General features: G+C 37.7%; 1 protein-coding gene across 1 annotated transcript in view; it reads left to right on the top strand.

The window, feature by feature from the left end:
- ACTR2 (actin related protein 2) overlaps window positions 1–18,016 on the top strand; it is a 39,005-nt gene extending 20,989 nt beyond the window's left edge. The window contains exons 6-9 of the mRNA XM_007539605.2: window positions 727–876; window positions 8,289–8,434; window positions 11,305–11,437; window positions 15,370–18,016. Of these exons, the coding sequence (XP_007539667.1) occupies window positions 727–876; window positions 8,289–8,434; window positions 11,305–11,437; window positions 15,370–15,540 (600 nt within the window). The 3' untranslated portion in view covers window positions 15,541–18,016. The remainder of the gene's footprint in view (window positions 1–726; window positions 877–8,288; window positions 8,435–11,304; window positions 11,438–15,369) is intronic.
- The last annotated feature ends 3,585 nt before the right edge of the window (window positions 18,017–21,601 follow it).

Genomic DNA, 21,601 nt, shown 5'->3' with positions numbered 1-21,601 from the left:
CCTCTCTATCTACTCTTTTCCCCTGGAGTTTTCTGTCTATAATAAATAAAAATAAAAGGATTTAAGGGAATGAATGTCAGTGGTATTGCTTTTGAGGAGCTGTACTAGAGTGATGTTTATGCAATAAATTAAGTCACATGGAGCCTTGATCTTGATATTGGGTTTCTTTAGTTGAATTTAGAGTATTAATGAGAGGAAGTTAATGAGAATTATAATACTCTCACTCTAAGTCAAAATTCTGTCAGAGGAGTTTCTAAGGAGTCTTCTTTTTGCATATAAACACAACATTTAAGTTGTTTTGTTATTGGCCAGAACATTGCTCAGCTCTGGCTTCTCATAGTGCCAGGGATTGACCTGGGACCTCTAGGGCCTACAGCATGAAAGTCTGTTGTGTAACTGCTGTGCCATCTTCCCACCTTCAAAGATTTTTTTTTTTCCCCAGTGCACTGATCAGCCCCGGCTAATGATGGTGCAAAGGATTGAACCGGGTGTTTTGGTGCCTCAAACATGAGAGTCTCGTTACATAACCATTATGCTATCTACCTTGCCTAGCTAACACATTCTACCCATTATTTATTAATTCTCTGTGAGGTGAAATATAAATTTCTTTATGATAGCATTTCTGTTGGTGAAATATTCAATAAGAGCTGAGGATTTCCCAAGTGATGATAAGAATTGAACCCATTCAGATTGATGGTAAACTTACCACTTTTTTCTTTCTGTCAGCTGCTTCTGTTGCGAGGGTATGCCTTCAACCATTCTGCTGATTTTGAAACGGTTCGCATGATTAAAGAAAAACTGTGTTATGTGGGATATAATATTGAGCAAGAGCAGAAATTGGCTTTAGAAACCACAGTATTAGTTGAATCTTACACAGTAAGTATTTTCAGTATGTAATATTATTGTGTAGGTTTAAGGTAGACAATCATGATTATTGCTATCTCCTTAAAGATAGGCTATCTTGTGGAGTACATTATTTTAATTATAGTATGTATATGTATGACTTCTAGTCTCTATGTCCATTAAAATTCTGTGTTATAATCATTTTAGGACAACATAAATTGAGATAAGACAGTCATAACTGTCTCTCTACCATATGTCATAATTAGATATGAAATGTTATTTTGAGACTTAATATCTGGGGTAGCACTTTTCAGCCTTAATTTTATAGAATATTATTCTGACATGTTACTTAAGAGTATTTCACAAAAATCACAATAGGGACTCTTAAGTTTGGGGGGATAGTGTGTGTTCATGAGGTTTTTTTTTTTTTCTTTATTGGGGAATTAATGTTTTACATTCAGCAGTAAATACAATAGTTTGTACATGCATAGACAGTTTTCCATATAACAATATAATCCCCACTAGGTCCTCTGTCATCCTTCTTGGATCTGTATTCTCCCCATCCACCCACCCACCCCAGAGTCTTTTACTTTGGTGCAATACACCAATTCCAGTTCAGGTTTTACTGTGCTTTCTCTTCTGATCTTGTTTTTCAACTTCTGCCTGAGAGTGAGATCATCCCATACTCATCCTTCTGTTTCTGACTCATTTCATTTAACATGAATTTTTCAAGGTCCATCCAAGATCGGCTGAAAATGGTGAAGTCACTATTTTTGATAGCTGAGTAATATTCCATTGTGTATATATACCACAGCTTGCTCAGCCACTCATCTGTTGTTGGACACCTGGGCTGCTTCTAGGTTTTGGCTATTACAAATTGTGCTGCCAAGAACATATGTGTACACAGATCTGTTTGGATGGGTGTGTTGGGTTCCTTAGGATGTATCCCCAGGAGAGGAATTGCAGGGTCATAGGGTAGGTCCATTTCTAGCCTTTTGAGAATTCTCCATACTGTTCTCCACAGAGGTTGGACCAATTTACATTCCGACCAGCAGTGTAGGAAGGTTCCTTTGACCCCACAACCTCTCCTGCATTTGCTGCTGTTACCTTTTCTGATGTATGACATTCTCACAGGAGTGCAGTGGTATCTCATTGTTGTCTTTATTTGCATTTCTCTGACAATCAGAGACTTGGAGCATTTTTTCATGTGTTTCTCAGCCTTTTGGATCTCTTCTGTGGTGAATATTCTGTCCATGTCCTCCCCCCATTTTTGGATGGGGTTATTTGTTGTCTTGTTGTTGAGATTTGCAAATTCTTTATATATTCTGGTTATTAGCCTCTTGTCTGATGTATGGCATGTAAAGATCTTCTCCCATTTTGTGAGGGGTCTCTTGGTTTGGGTAGTAGTTTCTTTAGCTGTGCAGAAGCTTTTTAATTTGATGTAGTCCCATAGGTTTATGCTTGCCTTAGTCTTCTTTGTAATTGGATTCGTTTCATTGAAGATGTCTTTAAAATTTATGCAGAAAAGAGTTCTGCCAATATTTTCCTCTAAGTATTTGATAGTTTCTGGTCTAACATCCAAGTCATTGATTCACTTAGAATTTACTTTAGTGTTTGGTGAAATATAGTGGTTCAGTTTCATTCTTCTGCATGTTTCAACCCATTTTTTCTAACACCATTTGTTGAAGAGACTCTGCTTTCCCCCATTTAATAGTCTGGGCACCTTTGGCAAAGGTTAGATGTCCAGAGGTGTGGGGGCTCACTTCTGGGCTCTCAGTTCTATTCCACTGATCAGTATGTCTATTCATGTTGCAGTACGAAGCAGTTTTGATGACAATGGCCCTATAATACAGTTTGAGATCTGGGAGTGTGATGCCTCTGGTTCTGTTCTTTTTTCTCCAGATTGTTTTGGCAATTCTAGGTCTTTTCTGGTTCCAGATAAACATTTGTAGCACTTGTTCTATTCTCCTAAAAAATGTGCTTGGGATGTTGATGGGGATAACATTAAATTTGTAGATGGCTCTGGGTAGTATATTCATTTTGATGATGTTAATCCTTCCAACCCAGGAGCATGGAATGTCTTTCTACTTCTTTGTGTCTTTTTCAATTTCCTTGAGTAGTGACACAAAATTTTCAGTATACAAGTCTCTCACTTCTTTGGTTAGGTTTACTCTTAGATATTTTGTTTTTTTTGTTGCTATAGTAAAAGGAATTGATTTCTGGATTTCAGTTTCTTCTAACTTAGTGTTTGCATAGAGGAATGCCACTGACTTTTGAATGTTAATTTTGTAGCCTGACACCTTACTATATTTCCTGATGATTTCCAAAAGCTTCTTGCTGGATTCCTTAGGTTTTTCTGTTTATACTATCATGCCATCTGCAAATAGGGAGAGTTTGACTTCTTCTTCCAATCTGTATCCCTTTAATTCCTTGCTCCTGCCTGATTGCTATGGCAAGAACTTCCAGCACTATTTTGAATAGTAATGGTGATAGTGGGCAGCCCTGTCTAGTACCTGATCTGAGTGGGAATGCTTCCTGTTTTTCACCATTGAGTAGGATGTTGGCTGTAGGTTTGCTCTATACAGACTCCACTGTCTTCAGGAATTTTCCATCTATTCCCATTTTTTGTAGTGTTTTGATCATAAAGCGATGTTGTATTTTGTCAAAGGCTTTCTCTGCATCTATTGATATGACCATGTGGTTTTTGGTCTTGCTTTTGTTGATGTGGTGGATCACATTGATTGATTTATGTATATTAAACCAACCTTGCATGCCTGGGATAGACCCCACTTGGTCATGATGAACAATCTTTTTAATATACTGCTGTATCCGGTTGGCTAGAATTTTGTTCAATATTTTCTTTGCATCTATATTCATCAGAGATACTGGTCTGTAGTTTTCTTTTTTGGTTGTGTCCCTGTCTGCTTTTGGTATCAGAGTGTTGTTGGCTTCATTGAAGCTGGCAGGGAGTATTCCAGTGTCTTCAATCTTCTTGAAGACTTTTAAAAGTAGAGAGAGGTATTAGTTCTTCTTTGAAGGTTTTGTAGAATTCATTTGTAAAACCATCTGGTCCAGGACTTTTATTTTTGGGGAGATTTTTGATAACTGTTTCAATTTAATTAACTGTGGTGGGCCTGTTCATGTTATCCACTTCCTCTTTACTTAGTTTTGGAAGTTGGTAGGTATCTAGGAAATCTTCCATTTCTTCCAGGTTCTCTAGCTTGGTGGCATAGAGTTGCTCATAGAAGTCTCGCATGATATGTTGAATTTCTGTGGTGTCTGTTGTGATATTTCTTCTTTCATTTACTAGCTGATTTCTTTGGGTCTTGTCCCTTTTTTTTTTTTTTTTTTTTTTGTGAGTCTGGCTGAAAGTTTGTTGATTTTGTTTACTCTTTTGAAGAATCAACATTTACTTTCGTTGATCTTTTGTATGGTTTTCTTATATTCAGTGTTATTGATTTCTGCTCTAACTTTAGTGGTTTCTGTCCTTCTGGTTGCTTTAGGGTTCATTTGTTCTTCTTCTAGGTCTTTAAAGATGTGCAGTCAGACTGTTTGTGCTTTTTCTTTTTTCCTAATGTGTGCTTGTATGGCTATGAACTTCCCTCTCAGTACTGCCTTAGCTGTGTCCCAAATATTTTGATAGCTTGTGAGATCATTTTCATTGATCTCTTGAAACATTTTGATTTCTTCCTTGATTTCCTCTTTGACCCAGAAGTTGTTAAGTATACTGTTGAGCTTCCACATTTTGGGACTATTACTGATCTTTTGTTGATTGTTAAGGGTTTAAGTCCACTGTGGTCTGAGAAGATGCTTGGGATGATTTCAATGCTCTTCAATTTGCTGATGCTGTCTTTGTGGCCTGATACACGGTCTATCCTTGAGAATGACCCATATAGAGTTGAGTAAAATGTGTATTCCAGTTTCTTGGGATGAATGACTCTGAAAATGTCCAATAGTTCTAGTTTATCTATCTCTTCATTTAGCTCCATATGTCTCTATTGATTTTCTGTCTGGATGGTCTGTCAAGTTGAGAGAGTGGTGAGTTGAAGGTCCCCTACTATGACTGTGTTGCTGTTCATATATTGCTGTAGCTCTTTCAGTAGACATTTGATGTATTTAGATGGCTTCTCATTGGGTGCATAGATGTTAGTAATTGTTAAGTCCTCTTGACTGACTGACTGATCCACTTAGCATTAAGTAGTGTCCATTCCTATCTTTTTTAATCTTATCTATTTTGAAGTCTATTGTGTCAGATACAAGAATAGCTGTTCCTGCCCTTTTCTGTGGGCCATTGGCTTGTATGATAGTTTTCCATCCTTTCACTTTGAGTCTGTGTTTGTCTTGTTGAGTTAGATGAGTTCCTGTAGACAACATATTGTTGGGTTGTGTTTTCTGATCCATCTTCCTACTCTGTGTCTTTTAATAGGTGAATTCAGGCCATTGACATTTATTGATATCAAAGACTGAAGTTATTTTAACTTCAGCCATTCTTGTAGACTTTTTTTGTAACCTTTTTTTTATATTTATTCATTTTCCCTTTGTTTTTGCCCTTGTTGTTTTATTGTTGTAGTTATTGTTGTTGTTGTTATTGATGTCTTCATTGTAGGATAGGACAGAGAGAAATGGAGAGAGGAGGGGGAGATAGAGAGGGAAGAGAAAGATAGAGACCTGCAGACCTGCTTCACTGCTTGTGAAACAACTCCCCTGCAGGTGGGGAGCCGGGGGCTTGAACCGGGATCCTCTCGCCGGTCATTGTGCTTTGCGCCACCTGCGCTTAACCGCTGTGTTACCGCCCGACTCCCTATTGTAGATTTTTAGAGTGTTCTGATATATGGCCTATTTATGGTGGTCTGACTTTTTATAGGAGACCTTTTAGAACTTCTTTCAGGGTAGGCTTGGTGATTGTTGATTCTTTCAACTGTTGCTTGTCTGAGAAGGTTTTGATGCCTCCATCTAGTCTGAATGATAGTCTAGCAGAATACAGTATTCTTGGTTGAAAGCTTTTCTCATTGAGCACTCGATAGATATCTTGCCATTCTCTTCTGGCCTGTAGTGTTTGTGTGGAGAATTCTGCTGCCAATCTTATGGGTTTTCCTCTGTAGGTGACTCTTTGTTTTTCTCTTGCAGCCTTCAGGGTCCTCTATCCTTATTCCTTTCCATTCTAAATATGATGTGTCTTAGAGTCTTTAAATCTGGGTTAATTCTATTTGGGACACTCTGGGCTTCTTGAACCTTTATGTCTTTGATGTTGTCTAGATTAGAGAAGTTTTCAGCTATTATGGCCTGAAGAATGCTTTCTCCCACTCCCTCTCTTTCTTCCTCTGATAAGCCAATAATGCGTATGTTGTTTCTTTGGAAGTCATCCCATAGGTTTCTGTTGTTTTCAGTATATCTTAATCTCTTTTTGAGATCTCTTACTTCTTTTTTAGTTGTCTCTAATTCATCTAATTCATCTAATTCTGATCTTGCTGATTCTGTCTTCAGCCTCATTGATTCTATTTTCTCTCCCCTCTACTTTTTTCTGGAGTTCATTTATTTTGTTACCCTGTTCTGATACTGTTTTAGCTTGTTCAGCTAGTTGTCTCCTTAGCTCAACTATTTAAGCTTTCAGCTCTCTAATAACCTTGAGATAATCAGTGTTTTCTTCCAGATTCTCATTTGTTGTTCCTTTATTTCTGATTATGATTCTTTCAAAATCTTTACTCACTCCTGTGAGTATTTCCTTAGCTATTGTTTGGATGTTGACCTCATTTTCTGCTTCACCCTTTGGGGGTGCTTTTAGCTAGACTCTTGTCCTGGTTCTTTCCTCCAATATGTCTTCTTGTTGGTTTAGCCATTTTATATATTATGTTATGAGTTCCTTCTCTCAGTACTTTTCAAATTACTGATCACTCTTACCTGGATTGACTTGTGTCTAAGGTAATTAAAGGGTTCACAGTGGTGGAAGTCAATAGTTGTTTCAATAGAATTTTAATCCCTGATTTCGAGTTTTGTTTTTAATTACAGAACTTTCCAGTTTTTGATATGCTAATATGCCTGACCGTAAGAATAATGTATGTCTGTATACCTGTTTCTCAACCTTTTCTAAGAAATATATGTAATTTTTTTAAATGAGTAAATTAGGAAGTACAAGAGCAGAAAAATACAATGTTGGGTAAGATTTATTGCAAAGAAGTGGGAACCCAAAAGAAATAAAAACCATATAGTCTTACAGTTCTGATAAGTAGGTGGAAAATTTGACCCTTCTACTGCCCAGAATCAAGAGCAGCACATCATAGAAACTAGAAGTGCAAAGTTAAAGAAATCTTGACAGATTAGTTGGGGAAATAATTTAATGTATCTGTGCTGTATGGTCAAATGTTCATAAAATGATAAGTTTATTAAAATGGAATACACTGACACCAGCAGTAATCCAGATGCAATGATAGGTTAGTTCTACTTTCTTGCTTTGCTGCATTCACCAGTGGAAAATCATGCACTCGTGCATAGGTGTTTTCTCCAAAGAAATCTGATACATGCAAATCCATTTTTTTAATAAATATTTATTTTCCCCCTTTTTGCCCTTGTTTTTTATTGTTGTAGTTATTATTGTTATTGATGTCGTCTTTGTTGGATAGGACAGAGAGAGGAGGGGAAGACAGAGGGGGAGAGAAACATAGACACCTCCAGACCTGTTTCACCACCTGTGAAGCAACTCCCCTGCAAGTGGGGAGCTGGGGGCTCAAACCCAGATTCTTATGCGGGTCCTTACGCTTTGCGCCACATGCGCTTAGCCCGCTGCCCTACCGCCCGACTCCCCACAGTTCCATTTTTAATTTTTATTAAAAAAAGAAGAAGAAAGAAAAATACCAGCAAAAAAAAGAGAAAAGAAACAAACAGACAAACAAAAAACTCACTTAGTGCACTGCTTTGCCATGCAGGCAACCTTGGTTCAAGCCAGTCCCCCACCACATTGAAGGAAGCTTTGCTACTGTGGTCTCTTTCATTCTGTAATAATCTTGTCTCTATCTCAAAAACAAAATGGGAGAGAACATGATTATCAAAATATATTTTAGGTTAAATGCGTTACTGATCCTGATTTTGGTTAGTAGCTTACTGGGTTAAACACACATATTACGGAGCACAAGGATCCAGGTTTGAACCCCCGGCTCCCCACCTGAAGGGGAGTCGCTTCACAAGTGGTGAAGTAGGTCTGCAGGTGTCTATCTTTCTTCCCCCCCCCCCCCCGTCTTTCCTCTCTCCATTTCTCTCTGTCCTATCCAGTAAAAAAAAAAGTCTCCAGGAGCGGTGGATTTATAGTGCAGGCATTTAGCCCCAGTGATAATCCTGGAGACAAAAAAAAAAAAAAAAAATAGATGTGTTTAAAAGTACTAGACCTACAGGGAACATTGGGAATTTTTTTTCCAGTCCCCTGCTGTCTAACGCCTGTTATTCCTGGTTTCCAGCTCCCAGATGGTCGCATTATCAAAGTTGGAGGAGAGAGATTTGAAGCACCAGAAGCTTTATTTCAGCCTCACTTGATCAATGTGGAGGGCGTAGGTGTCGCTGAATTGCTTTTTAACACAATTCAGGCAGCTGACATTGATACCAGGTATAGTAGAAATGTTTACTTATTATAATTGGATGGACTACAGTTAGAATAACCAAGTTGTATATTATCTCATGTTCTTAGTTGATGAGGCAAAATAATTTTTTAATGGGTGGCACTTGATGTTGAAAAATATTGTCATAAGAAAAAGAAAAATATTGTCATGACTCAGAAGCCTTTCAGCCTCTTCTGAAATAAATTAAAACTTAAGGTTGCAAGAGTCATACAGAGATGTTCTGCATGTTGTGCTTTCTTGAGCTCCTTGACATGTAAAATGGAGATCCTCTTTATGCCCTAGTGTTGAGTTTGCATTTCCTAGGATCAAAGATAATTTTTATACTCATATTGTTAACTATTGAATCTTGGAGATTGGTTGCCACTATACTTAATTTGGGAATCCCCAAATTAAATACCTTTGGAGGAAAGGTATCCAGAGCCTGCATACTCTACCTGACCCCGTATACTGATTATGTTCTTTTGGCAGTTTTTTTATTTTCTTCCTAAGCAATCAGATGTAGGCTGTACTTAGTAGTCATGTCTTTTGTCATTTTATTTATTTATGTATTTTATTTTTTAAATTACTGGGGGATTAATAGTTTACAGTTGACAGTAAAATACAATAGTTTGTACATACATAACATTTCCCAGTTTTCTACATAACAGTTCAGTCCGCTCTAGGTCCCCCTCTGCCATCATGTTCCAGGACCTGGACCCTCCCCTCACCCCTGAGTCTTACTTTGGTGCAACACACCAACTCCAGTTCTTGTTCATCAAACTTGATTCATCTTGATATCTTTGCAGGAGACAGGCAAACTGCTTTAGAGAACTTTTCTCAATTTGGGTTTGAATGGATTTTTTTGTTCCTGTCGTTTGTTTTTTATGATTAGATTCAGATTATGCATTTTTGGCTAAAATACTATATGAGTGATAATGGCCTTTTCCAGATAGTGCATGCAGTGGTGATGTCTCATTAGTGATGTTAATATATGAAAAGTTGTATGAACTTTACTTGCATACAGAATTTGAGTCATACACCCAACTTACTAAGGAAGTCACTCCATAGCTTTTTGTTATAGTAGGTTTTTTTTTAATTATTCATTTATTATTGGATAGAGACAAAGAAATTGAGGGGAGAGGGAGAGATAGAGACACCTGCAGCCTTGCTTCACCACTTGTGAAGTTTTCCCTCTGCAGGTGGGGACCAGGGGCTTGAACCCCGGGTTAACCAGGTGCTCCACTGCCTGGCCTCTCAGCAGCTTTTTATAAAGCAGGTGTTTGCTTACTTGTTTATCTCTACATGAATAACCACCTAATTGATTTTACTGGAGTAGCTAGAAAACAGGACAATAATAGAAATTAATAGTGAATGGCTCATAACCTGTAAATGTAGTGGAAGATGATAAAAAAAAATGATCTTGGGTTGGGATAGGTATTATAATGGTTATGTAAAGAGACTCATATGAGCTTGAGTCTCCAAAGTCCCAGGTTCAGTTCCCCTCACCACCATAAGCCAAAGCCGAGAAGTGCTTTGGTTAAAAAAAAAAAAAATCTGATCTTATCTAGACTTTGTAGTCATGACACATTCTCATAGTAGGGACTATGTATGTGTTTTTGTCATTTGATTTAATGACCATTAACAGAGCTATTGCATTTAAAAGCACATGCCTATTGATGTCATTACTAAATTAGTGAGGTCAGTTTCTGTACCCTCACTACGGAACAAGCATGGGAAATAAACAACTCAAATCTGTTCTGTGTTTTGCATATTGAAAGCATACATATAAATGTTCTTGCTCTGTCACATGTTTGATCCCCCCCCCCAATATTGGCCATATTTCTACACTTGAACACAACTCATCTAGAAGCTAGAATTACAGTACCTTGAACTATTGAGAACCCGGAAATAGGCAAGGAAAAAAAAATACTCCCAGTGGGGGAGAAGTGATAGGAGGAAGAGGATAAGAGGGCTCTGAACTCCCAACTCCATCAGGACCCAGAGAGAAAAGAGGAAAAAGAGGATATTTGGATGTAGTAATAGGGTTATGTATGTGTGTCTTGGAAAGGAAAAGAAGATGGGAACTTTTTTTGAAAAAAGGCAATTACATATAAATATAGACAGATAGTTGTAGAAATAATAGTTAACCCATATCTGCAACATTAGGAAAGCTGCTGTAGCTTACAGTTAGAAGGATCAGGAATTCAAAACTCTTGTGGTGGAAACAATATGGAATTGAACTTCTGTTGACATGTAATTTTATAAATCAGTATTAAATCACTAATAAATTAACCAAACCTGGAAGCCAGTTAGGCCAAAATGAATGTGATTCATCTCCTGAACTTTCTTTACTATGAGTTCCCAGACCCTCTTAGGCTATTACATTAATTTGATTATAATAGCTAACAACATATCCAAGGAAGAAAGGACTGCAAAAGGAAGTAAATATACCAAAACCACAGAGGACAGTGGACAGCTCAAGATAAAGCAGCAAAGGGAAAAACTATATAAAGCAAATGGAAAAAAATGGAATCTTGAATTAAAGTAGACTATAGTTCATTTCACTAAATAACCCTGTCTCAGTAACTCCAGGAAGCCCTCTGATAACACAGTCCAAACACTAGGACCTTGTAGTATAAACCATGGTCATCAGTTAACATTTGGGAGGGTAGGCAGGAGAAGTGTGTCCTGTGCTTTAGAAGTATTTTCATCAAAACTATATTTTATATAAAATATACTATCTAGTAACATTGGTAATAGTAAACATTTAGCCCTGTAACTTAACTTCTCCCAACAACCCCCCTGAGACTGGCATGAATAGTAACTCTGAGAGCACTGTTTTGCTAATCTGCAACCCTACTCTATTGTGTCCTTCTAGATCTGAATTCTATAAGCACATTGTACTTTCTGGAGGGTCTACTATGTATCCTGGGCTGCCATCAAGGTTGGAACGAGAACTTAAACAGCTTTACCTAGAACGAGTTTTAAAGGGAGATGTGGAGAAACTTTCTGTAAGTATTAATCACTATTACCATTGTTGACATACTTCTTAATCCCTGTGGAGTACATGTGTGAATCTAGACAACCACCAGAGGGAGCAAGAAGTCTTCCCAAACAAATGTATAGTGTAGTCAGATAAATGGTTGTAATGCTTGGTCACCTCTGTAGACAGCAAGTGGAGAGCGACTGGTTTCAGAGCCAAAAGTTCTAGCTTACCTTGTAACAGACTTCTGAAATCTGGGGTACCTCTAAATACATAGGAAGAACCCCAATTGAAGGATTTTGCTAACTTTGAATGTGTAATTAGCCTACAGCGCAAAGTCTTAGATGGGCCCCAATATTTCTTATATTTCTGATTCTAGATTATTTTTTGGCTATATCTTTTTTTATTCTTTTTTTCTTGTCACCAAAACTATTTCTGGATGACTTCTTCAGGTGTAGAGAGGGTCAGAGGGTGAATGAAAGAGAGCACAGCATCAAAGCTTCTCCCAGTATAGTGGGGAAGCCAAGCTTGAAAACTAGGTTGTGCACATGGCAAAGCAGCAGCATTACTATAAATGAGCTATTTAGTGAGAGAGATAGAGAGAGAGAACCATGTGGTACATCTGATGCCACAGGTCTAACTGACGATGCTTGAGAATCCAGTGCTTTTATCCACTGTGCAACCTGCCAGACCACATTTTTACATGTATTTTAATTCCCCAATCAGATTGTAAGAATTATGAATCCAGTTCTTTTGCATTCCCATTAACTGTTGTAGCTCTTAAAATCAACTTTAATTGGTAATTGCTGCTATTTAGAATAGGAAGTTTTTTTTTTTAAAAAAACTAGTATGTAAATAGTTGATGGGTCTTTGGCATTTTCCCTACAAATTTATCTGTGCCAAGTTCACTATATACTGTGTACTCAACCTAGACACATTTGGTCTCAACTTTGTATCACTGATTTTAACTGTTTTAGGTAATGAAATTATAAAGGACTCTACATTGTAATAGACACTGTTACATCTTTCATAGGTGACTTAAATTATTAAAATTAAATTAAGAATGAATTCAGTGGGGTAAACAAATTAAAAGATTGGAAAGGAGCCATATTGTCCAAGTATTTCACTCATTTTCTGGTTTTATTAAGTTATACATATAATTTAAAATCAGTCAGGGGACCATTTATTTAACAACTATTTCTTGACTCCTGGGTGCCTAGGAATGGGGGCAAAATAGTGCTAAGTAAAACAAAATATCTGCTTCTGTTTATCTGTAAATATTAATAATAAGCACTGTGATGAAAAATAAAGTTAGGGTCTAGAGAATGGTAGTAATGGGGCCACTAATTTGCTCCTTGTTATAGTGTGAGCAGGTGAAACCTCTCTGGTGAGAGAACTTTTGTCCTGCATGGATGAGGAAGTGAGCCAGCCATGTGAATATCTAGGGGAACTGGTGAAAGGCAGAAACAAGTGCAGAAGTCCCGGAGTGGGGGTGGGGTAGGTAGGGCTGGAGGGGTGGGTTAGGTGGGCTGGAGCACAGTGAGTAAGGGAGAGCTGGGAGGTCAGACCAGAAAGGTGGTAGAGAGGCGTCGTGCTCAACCACTGTAGAATTTAACTTTGTTCCTAATGAAATCTAAAGTCTTGGAAGGATTTTGAGCAGAGAAATGATAGTGTCTGATTTTTTTTTTTTTTTAAGGATCATCAAGTCAGGTGTAGAGTATAGACTGCTGAGAGAGGGAAGTACTGGGAATCAGGAAGGAAGGTGGATATAGAAAGAACAGGGGGTGGGGCAGTGGTGCACCTTGTAGAGCACACATGTTACAGTACACAAGCACCTGGGTTCAAGCCTCCTGTCCTCACCTGCAGTGGGGAAGTTTCAGAAGTGAAGCAGTGCTGTTGCTGTCTCTCCTTTTCCCTCTCACTTTCTCTCTGTCTCTACCCAAAATAAATAAATCATTTTTTAAAAGAAAGAATTTAGAAGTCTCATAGAAGAGGGGGGAGGTGATAGAAATTTAAACTAGCGAAGGGACATGAAATGGAGAATTGGGTGGTGGGGGCGTGGGGATGTCTGTATTGCTGAGCAGCATTAAAGAACTTGTTGAGTAAAGCCAGGAAAACGGCTCCATGCCTTGTATGTGTGAGGTCTTGAGTTTGACCCCTGGTGCTGCACTTGCCCAAGTGATACTCTGTTCTCTCACATACACTCCAATTAACTTAAAAATAAAGGTCTGGATTGAGATAAGTGAAACATTTAAAGCAAAATGTTGAGTTTCTATTTGTAAGTATCTTGGACAAGGAAGAGTGGTAGATGAGCTAGTTGAATAAATGAGTTTCAGAAGGACTGGAGTTGTAGGGAGAAGGGGGGGAGAAGCAGCAATGAAGAACAAGAGTTTTGTTTCAAACCTTTAAGTGAGGAAGATGATGTGAAAGAGACAGAAATCAACTGGGAGTGGCCTAGGAGTAGCTCAACTGATAGAACTCAGAAGATTCACATACCTGAGTCTTCTGGTTAGATCTCCAGTTCTTCATGTACCAGAGTGATGCTCTGGCGCTCTCTGGCTCTCTCTGGCTCTCTCTCTCTCTCTCTCTCTCTCGTAATAAAATAAATATTTTAAAAAGAAAGCTGAAGGACAGCCACATCTTCAGGAACTCACTAAGTTTCCCTTAGACAGAAAATGGCACACTGCATCCCTGTGCCAAAACTGACTGGTTTTATAAATTATGTTTCTTTAAAAAAATAATAATTTAAGACAGAGACAGAAGTTGAGAAAGAACAGATAGGTAGGTAGGTAGATAGATAGGGCACTGCTTGGTAGCTGGAGAAGTTCCCCTACTGTCCAGGTGGGGCTACAGACTCTACAGACTCGACCCTAAGTCCTTGCACACTGTAACATACATGCTTTACTGGGTGAGCCACTGCCAGGCCTCTAATGTTTCTTTGGAACATGTCTGCTCTCTACATAGTGTTACCTTTTGTCACATCTTATCTGTGACTGCATTCTGACTGAATAGCATCTAGTAATTTCTATCTGCCTTTTACAGAAAAAGTATGCTAGTGCCACTTAAAAAAAGTGGTACAAAACAGTAAGGCAAACCTCAAAATTGATTTAAGAAATTAATGTTTTTCTGTTGTCGGATCCCTACAGTTTGCTTAAGTGATGTAAAGGCAATTTAGAATGATGTTGTTTTGAGTATTGTTATTATTATAGTCTTTGCACAATTGTGATAGCACACACTCAGAACTGCTGTGTCATTCTAAGGTTTCCCTTTCAGAATTTGACTGACTATACAGATTGAAGTGGATTCTTGTTAGAAAGTTAATAATGGCTATAAAACTTTTCCCATAACAGCAGTTATAATAACCACAACAATGATAAAACAAGGGCAACAAAAGGGGAAAAAAACTTTTCCCAGTTGTCTTTAATTTTAGTGTGTTCATTTTTTCCAACATTCTTTTGATTTATTTTGTCTATATTTGACCTTATTTATTTTGAGAATACTTCATTTGAATTTGAGACAATTCTGAAAAAGAAAGGCTTACTCAGAACTAGAATGATTTGCCTGTGTATTCATTCACTTGATAAGGGAAAACTGCTACAATCAGGACTGGTGCTTTGACTTTCTCAGCAGAGGAATCATGGAATCTATCATTCAAAGCAAGACACTTTAAGGGATCAGGTGGTGGCGCACCTGGTTAGGCGCATACATCATCAGTGTCTAAATGATGAATGTGTAAATAATGGTGGGGCAACAGCTTTATAAATCAGGACTGTTCTGAACACATATGGAATAGATATGTCTTTCTTCACCATGAATTTTGAGCAAACTGTACTTCAGAAACCAAATTCTGCCATCCTACCTGAACCACAGAAATTATGTAGGATCTTAGCAAGAGGATATATGAATGAATCATTTTCATAAAATGTATAACATTTTATCGTCTCTTTTTTTTTTTAATAGAAATTTAAGATCCGTATTGAAGACCCACCCCGTAGAAAGCACATGGTCTTCCTGGGCGGTGCAGTGCTAGCAGATATCATGAAGGACAAAGACAACTTTTGGATGACCCGACAAGAATACCAAGAAAAGGGTGTCCGTGTGCTGGAGAAACTTGGTGTGACTGTTCGATAAACTTCAGAGCTTGTTCCCATCACACCCCTAGCGCTTTCTCTTTTTTCCTTTATTACCAATCTTTGAACTCATTCAACTCCATGACATGGAGGGGGTCTTTCTGTGCCCTTTGACTGGAAAGGTCAGGTATTTCTTTCTCTCTTTCTCTCTCTCTCTTTTATTTTTCTCTGATGTCTTGGGGAAGCTTTGTTAAATTTTTGTTAATGTGGGTAAATCTGACTTAAATTCAGCCACTTCCCTACAAACACAAATGAAAGGGCAAAGGGTCCTGTCTGCTGCTTTGTTTCTTCTTAAGTAGGCATTTAGGTCTCTCCTGTAGGTTTCATATTTTCACTTTACTGCTCTAATGCTGCTAGTTTAGTATTTAGCACACTAGGTGGTATGCCTTTGTTAGCCTAAGAAAAGAAAAACTTTAACAGCAGCTTTTATATATTACTGGGGATGGGGGTGGTAAGGGTGGGCAGCTGAACCCTTTAGCATTTTTCAACAGTTAACTGCTACAGCTTTTTCTGTACCTTAAAATGTCTCATATTAACATTATAGAGAAATGTTAGGCTCTGAACTAAAGTGTCTTGGTGGGATTTTGCATGAAGGGGAAGAGTGTCTTTTTTTTTTATTATTTTTATTTTTGAACTTTTTTGCTCTGGGGTACATAAGATGAACTTATTTACATTACTTTGATTTGGGAAATTTTATTCTACTTAGGTTGTGCCTGGAGCTTTTTCCATATAGTACAAAAAGCAAGTATAATGTTCCATCGCCATGTGACTTAGGGATTCGTTTTTTAAAATCAACTATGTTAGCTGGTACAGGACTCCCTAGAATCTATCAGTGGAAAATGACATTTTTTAAATGCTTTTGCCTTTCAAACTACAGATCTAAGAAGTGCTTTACGGACTGATATTTTCTAAGTGCTTCTGTTACTTCAGAAGCAGTAAGGTAACCCAGTGCCAAGTACCATCCATGAAAATTATTACTTTATATAACTAGCCAGTGCTTATTTAATAAAGAAGTAGATATAATTGCTGGCAGTATGTTCTAATTGTTGGTTTAAAAGCAACATTGAAATATGGGACTTGTTGCCAGTTGAGTAATTTTCATTAGTTTTTTGTTTGTTATGATTTGAAACCTGAAAGTAGAGTAAAATTTGACTATTTAAAATAATGCAAAAAAAATCAAGATTTAAATTGAAAAAGTAATAACGAAATCTTAACACTTGAAAGAAGAGTTGTTGGTATTTTGTGAATGCCTATGTCAGAAAAGATCAATACCATAATAAAGGTATTGCTTGGTACCTGAGAAAATAGCAAATAGTACTCATCCTTGAGTTCTATCTAAATTTGAAAAATAAAGTAACATGAAATTGCATCACACCAAGTACAAAATGCAGATTCTTGGAAAAATTACTTTTCTTCATTTCAAAACATTTTTTACTGATCATTTTAAAAGAAGTCTGTTTTGGAGGGGGAATCTAAAAGTAGAGAAATTAATTATTGACAGTGTTTTGTGAGAAAACCTTAAAAAAATCAATTTATGTGAAATAAATAGCAAGAGGTTAGTTTTAATTATGCAGCTTCTGTTAATATTAAGTATTTTTGTCTGTTTTACCTCGATTTGAACAAAGTTTGCCTGCATGCTGGACATGCTTCAGTACACAACGAATAGCCTATGAATAATGTCTCCTAGGTTTTAGGCATGTGGATGTCAGAGTCACACTGGAATTCTGAAGTGCTCTAAATCATGTTCTTATAAATTCCTCCATCTTGTGAGTGCTGGCTTGTTAAAGGAAACAAATAAAGGACCAGTACATAATTATCTGTTCATTTCAGGTAAATGAGGTAAATGGACTGACTCCTGATCTTTGGTCATGATTCTAAGATACAGAAATAGAAAACAAAGGATAAGGTAGACTCTAATAAAACAATGAGAGAACATTTGTCATTTGTTTCTTGAGTATAGAATTTGGTTTTAATTTTATAATTCTGCTAGCAAACATGACAGTTAAACTGGTGTATTAATATATGTATATAGTATAATTTTAAAATTCCATTTTGTAATATTCCTATTCCAAGGTGAAATAATGCATTTCATGATTTCAGGGAGTAGGAGAAGTATTGTTTAATTGGAGTTGTCAACTATCAGTCCCTCAGAAATTAATTTTTTTTTCTGTTTAAAAGAGATCTGATTTTTAGCTTTTGAAAACCAGTGTCACTTAAATTCCTAATAATGACTAAGTTTCTTTTCAAATTAGAATTGCCATGCAGTGACTTTTGAGAAGGGTTTCTTAGAAATACGTCGTACATTTAAACTTTATTCTTTAAGATGTGGTATTGGATGCTAAACTTTTATGCAGTTCTGAGCACTGTTAATATCTGGAAAGTATTTTGAGAGATCAATGGAAAAGTAAACATTCTAAATTTAACAAGAATATACTTCTTTTTGATTCAGAAAATAAAATCAGATTTTTCAAAGTAAACTGTATTTTGTCTTTTTCCTTTTAGCTTTGCTCTAATTTTAATATTTCAGTTTTAGTAGCAAAGTGGATGAACAACTTCATGCTACTTGCTAGATCAGGTTTAGTACCTGGAATATTTATTTGTAGGGTGACTTTCTTTCTAGCTCAAATTCAAATAAAAATTCAAATTGAATATGCTATAGCACAGGTAAAAGGAAGAGGTGATTGAGAGAAGAAATTGGGGAAGCATATTTGCAACTTTGAGTACTTGACAGCCAAATTACTGCCATTAGCCACTATATTGCAAGTAACCTGAATCTTAACATAGACAAAGACTTGTGTTGAAGGGAAACATAGATAAAGCAGCCACTATATAAATTCCAGAACTTTCTACATTAAAAACATTTTAAATATTTTGATCTGTATTGCTTAATAGCATCTGATATTATGGAGAAAGAAACTTTATTTTTTTACTAGAGCACTGCTCAGCTCTGGCTTATGGTGATACAGGGGATTGAACCTGGGACTTTGGAGCCTCAGACATGAGAGGCTCTTTGCATAACCATTATGTTGTCTACCCTGCCCCTGAAACTTTCTTTACCAGAGCACTGCTCAGCTCTAGCTTATGGTAGTGCAGGGGATTGAACCTGGGACTTTGGAGCTTTAGGCATGAGAGTCTCTTTGCATAACCATTATGTTATCTCTCCCTCTGCCCCATAAATATAATTTAAGTTTTAAGAAACTTAAATTATATTTATGTTTAAAACATATATACAATGGCAAGGACTCCTCCCCCCAAAAAAGTAGTCTTTAAGTATTTCAATTTGTGTTACGTGGAAATGTAAAATATTTAACTAGGTAGGGGGAAGTCCAAATGCTTTCTCCTTTTCCTTTGGTAGAAAAAAGTTCTGTTCCTGTCATCTGTCTACATGCCCTGTTTCTCTCATCCAGTATAGGGGGGGAAACATTTGGAAAGAGCTTTGCAGTATTTTCCGTGAAATAGAAAAAAATGGAGTTTATCTTAACAGTTTTTCCAGGCTGGTTGAACAGTTTGAATTTGGGGCACACAACAGGATGTGCTGTGGTTTTCCGTACTCGGTGCTCTACCTGAGAAGACTGCCCTTTGCCATTGTCAGAAATTGAGATTTTGCTGATGAATGGGAGGTGTTTAGAGTAATTAAAAGAAAATGAAAAAAACTTTAGTGAACTACTTTGCTCTTTCTTGAATGAGTGTTTAAAAAGGAAGACCCCAGTTCTTAAGAATGCTATACATAAAATAATTTAGGAAACCAAATCTAAAGATTTCTTAGTGGTAGCTCTGAATACTTACATTCACTGTGCCAATTTAGTACTTGAAGAGTGAAAACTTGAGGCCTTACCTGAGACTCAAAAAGGCTAAAAGAGTGGGCCGGGAGGTAGCGTAGCCGCATGGCTAAGGCACTATATTCTCAAGCATGAAGTCCTGAGTTAGATCCCTGCCAGCACATGTACCATGTACCAGAGTGATGGCTGATTATTTCTCTCCTATCTTTCTCATGAATAAATATATTCTTTTTTTTTTTTTTTTTTTAAAAAAAGGCCAAAAGAAAACATTTGACCCCTTGACTTGAAACTTCCACACTGTGTGTTAAAGGTTTATTGAGGGCTGGGGGATGTATATGGGGGCGGTCACACAACCCAGAGCACCTATCATTTCTAACATTCTGCTGCCAGCTATCTAACCAGTGACCTCAGGCATGCAAATCCTGGTCTCTACCACTTGAGATATCCATAGTGTGTTTTCTTTTTTGATCTACATTTGAAACTGCTGGCATTAACACTAAGAACTGTTGTGAAAAGAATGTAGTTTTAGAAACTAAAAACTCTGATGACTACAATTCAAGACCATGACCCACAGAGAAAGCCATTTTGCTTGTTTGGTTTAATTTTTATAGTGGTTTGCAACATGTTAAATATACTATAGGAAATGATATAGCTAGAGTAGTTACTTAAATTTCAAGAGTCATCTAATTTGCCTCTCAGTGTCTTAATATAAGCCTGACTCTGCACCTACTGAATTTGACTCCGTGAGCCCTCTGAGCTTACCTGATTTCAAGCTGTGGTGACAGTCCCAAAAAGTTCTCACCACCAGTGTAAGATGCTAACAGAGGACAGCCAGGCTGTGCAGTATGAACCTCTCCCCATGTCCACACCTAAAAGAAAGTATAGTGACTCAAACTAGACACTTGGTAAAAAAAATAATAATAATAATAGCAACGCTTTGTGATTTAAATGAACAAGGTTTTTAGTGTTCCTTGAGGGGCCAGGTCTTTAAAGTATGGATTTTGCGGGGCCAGGTGGTGGCACACCTGGTTGAGTGCACATGTTACAATGAAGAAGGACCCAGGTTTGAGCCCCTGATCCCCACCTGTAGGGGAAAGCTTCATGGGTGGTGAAGTAGGACTGCAGATGTCTCTTTGTCTCTTTCCCTCCCTCCTTCCTCTCTCAGTTTCTTTGTCTCTATCCAATAATAAGTAAATAAAAGTATTTTTTCTGGGGCCAGGGGGTGGCGCACCTGGTTGAGTGCACATATATTACAGTGTGCAAGGACCCAGGTTTGAGCCCCTGGTCACCACCTGCAGGGGGGAAAGCTTTGCAAATGGTGAAGCAGGGCTGCGGGTGTCTCTGTCTCCCCCTTCTCTCTCGATTTCTGACTATCCAATAAATAAAGATAATAAAAAAATTTTAAGTGGATTTTGGGGACATCAGTGTGCATTTACTATTTGCCTCTTCTGAAACACAAGTATGAGAGGTAACTAGGAAAGTCATTTTCTGATTTTACACTGCTGTTTTAAAACAGTGTGGCGGGAAGCTAGGTAGTAGCTCACTTAGAAAGCACATGTCACATAAGACAACTCAGGTTTGAGCCTCCCAGCCCTCCCCCCCATGGGAACTTTTGCAAGGGGTAGCTTCACAAGAAGTAGGACAGTGCTGCAGGTGTCTCTCTCTGTGCGTGTCTCATCTTCTTACAAAAAGAAAATTAAAGGGAGTTGGGCAGTAGTGCAGCGGGTTAAGCGCACGTGGTGCAAAGTGCAAGGACTGGCATAAGGATCCTGGTTCGAGCCCCCGGCTCCCCACCTACAGGGAGTCGCTTCACAGGCGGTTAAGCAGGTCTACAGGTGTCTCGCTCCTCCTTTTTGTCTTCCCCTCCTCCATTTCTCTCTGTCCTATCCAACAACGACGACATCAATAACAACAACAACTGCAACAACAATAAAAAAGGTCAACAAAAGGGAAAAAAATAAAAGACCACTGGAAGCAATGCAGTAGAATACACACTGAGCCCCAGCAATGACCCTGGAGGCAAAAAAGAAAATGGTGTGACAATTTCATGTTTATTTCTATAACTTTGGATAATTATCAGATTCTGAGGATTTGAATGAAATTATCTTTCCATACACATAGCACTTTTTAAAAAATATATTATTGGATAGAGACAGATATTGAGAGAGGAGGAGACAAAGAGATAGAGTGACACCTGCTGCACCACTCCTGAAGCTTTCCTCCTGCAGGTGGGGACCAGGGGCTTGAACCTGAGTCCTTGAACACTGTGATGTGTGTGCCTAA

Source organism: Erinaceus europaeus, chromosome 3 (assembly GCF_950295315.1).
Source record: "Erinaceus europaeus chromosome 3, mEriEur2.1, whole genome shotgun sequence".
Taxonomy (NCBI): domain Eukaryota; kingdom Metazoa; phylum Chordata; class Mammalia; order Eulipotyphla; family Erinaceidae; genus Erinaceus; species Erinaceus europaeus.
The sequence above is the reverse complement of the archived record's forward strand: the minus strand, read 5'-3'. Positions and strand labels throughout refer to the sequence as shown.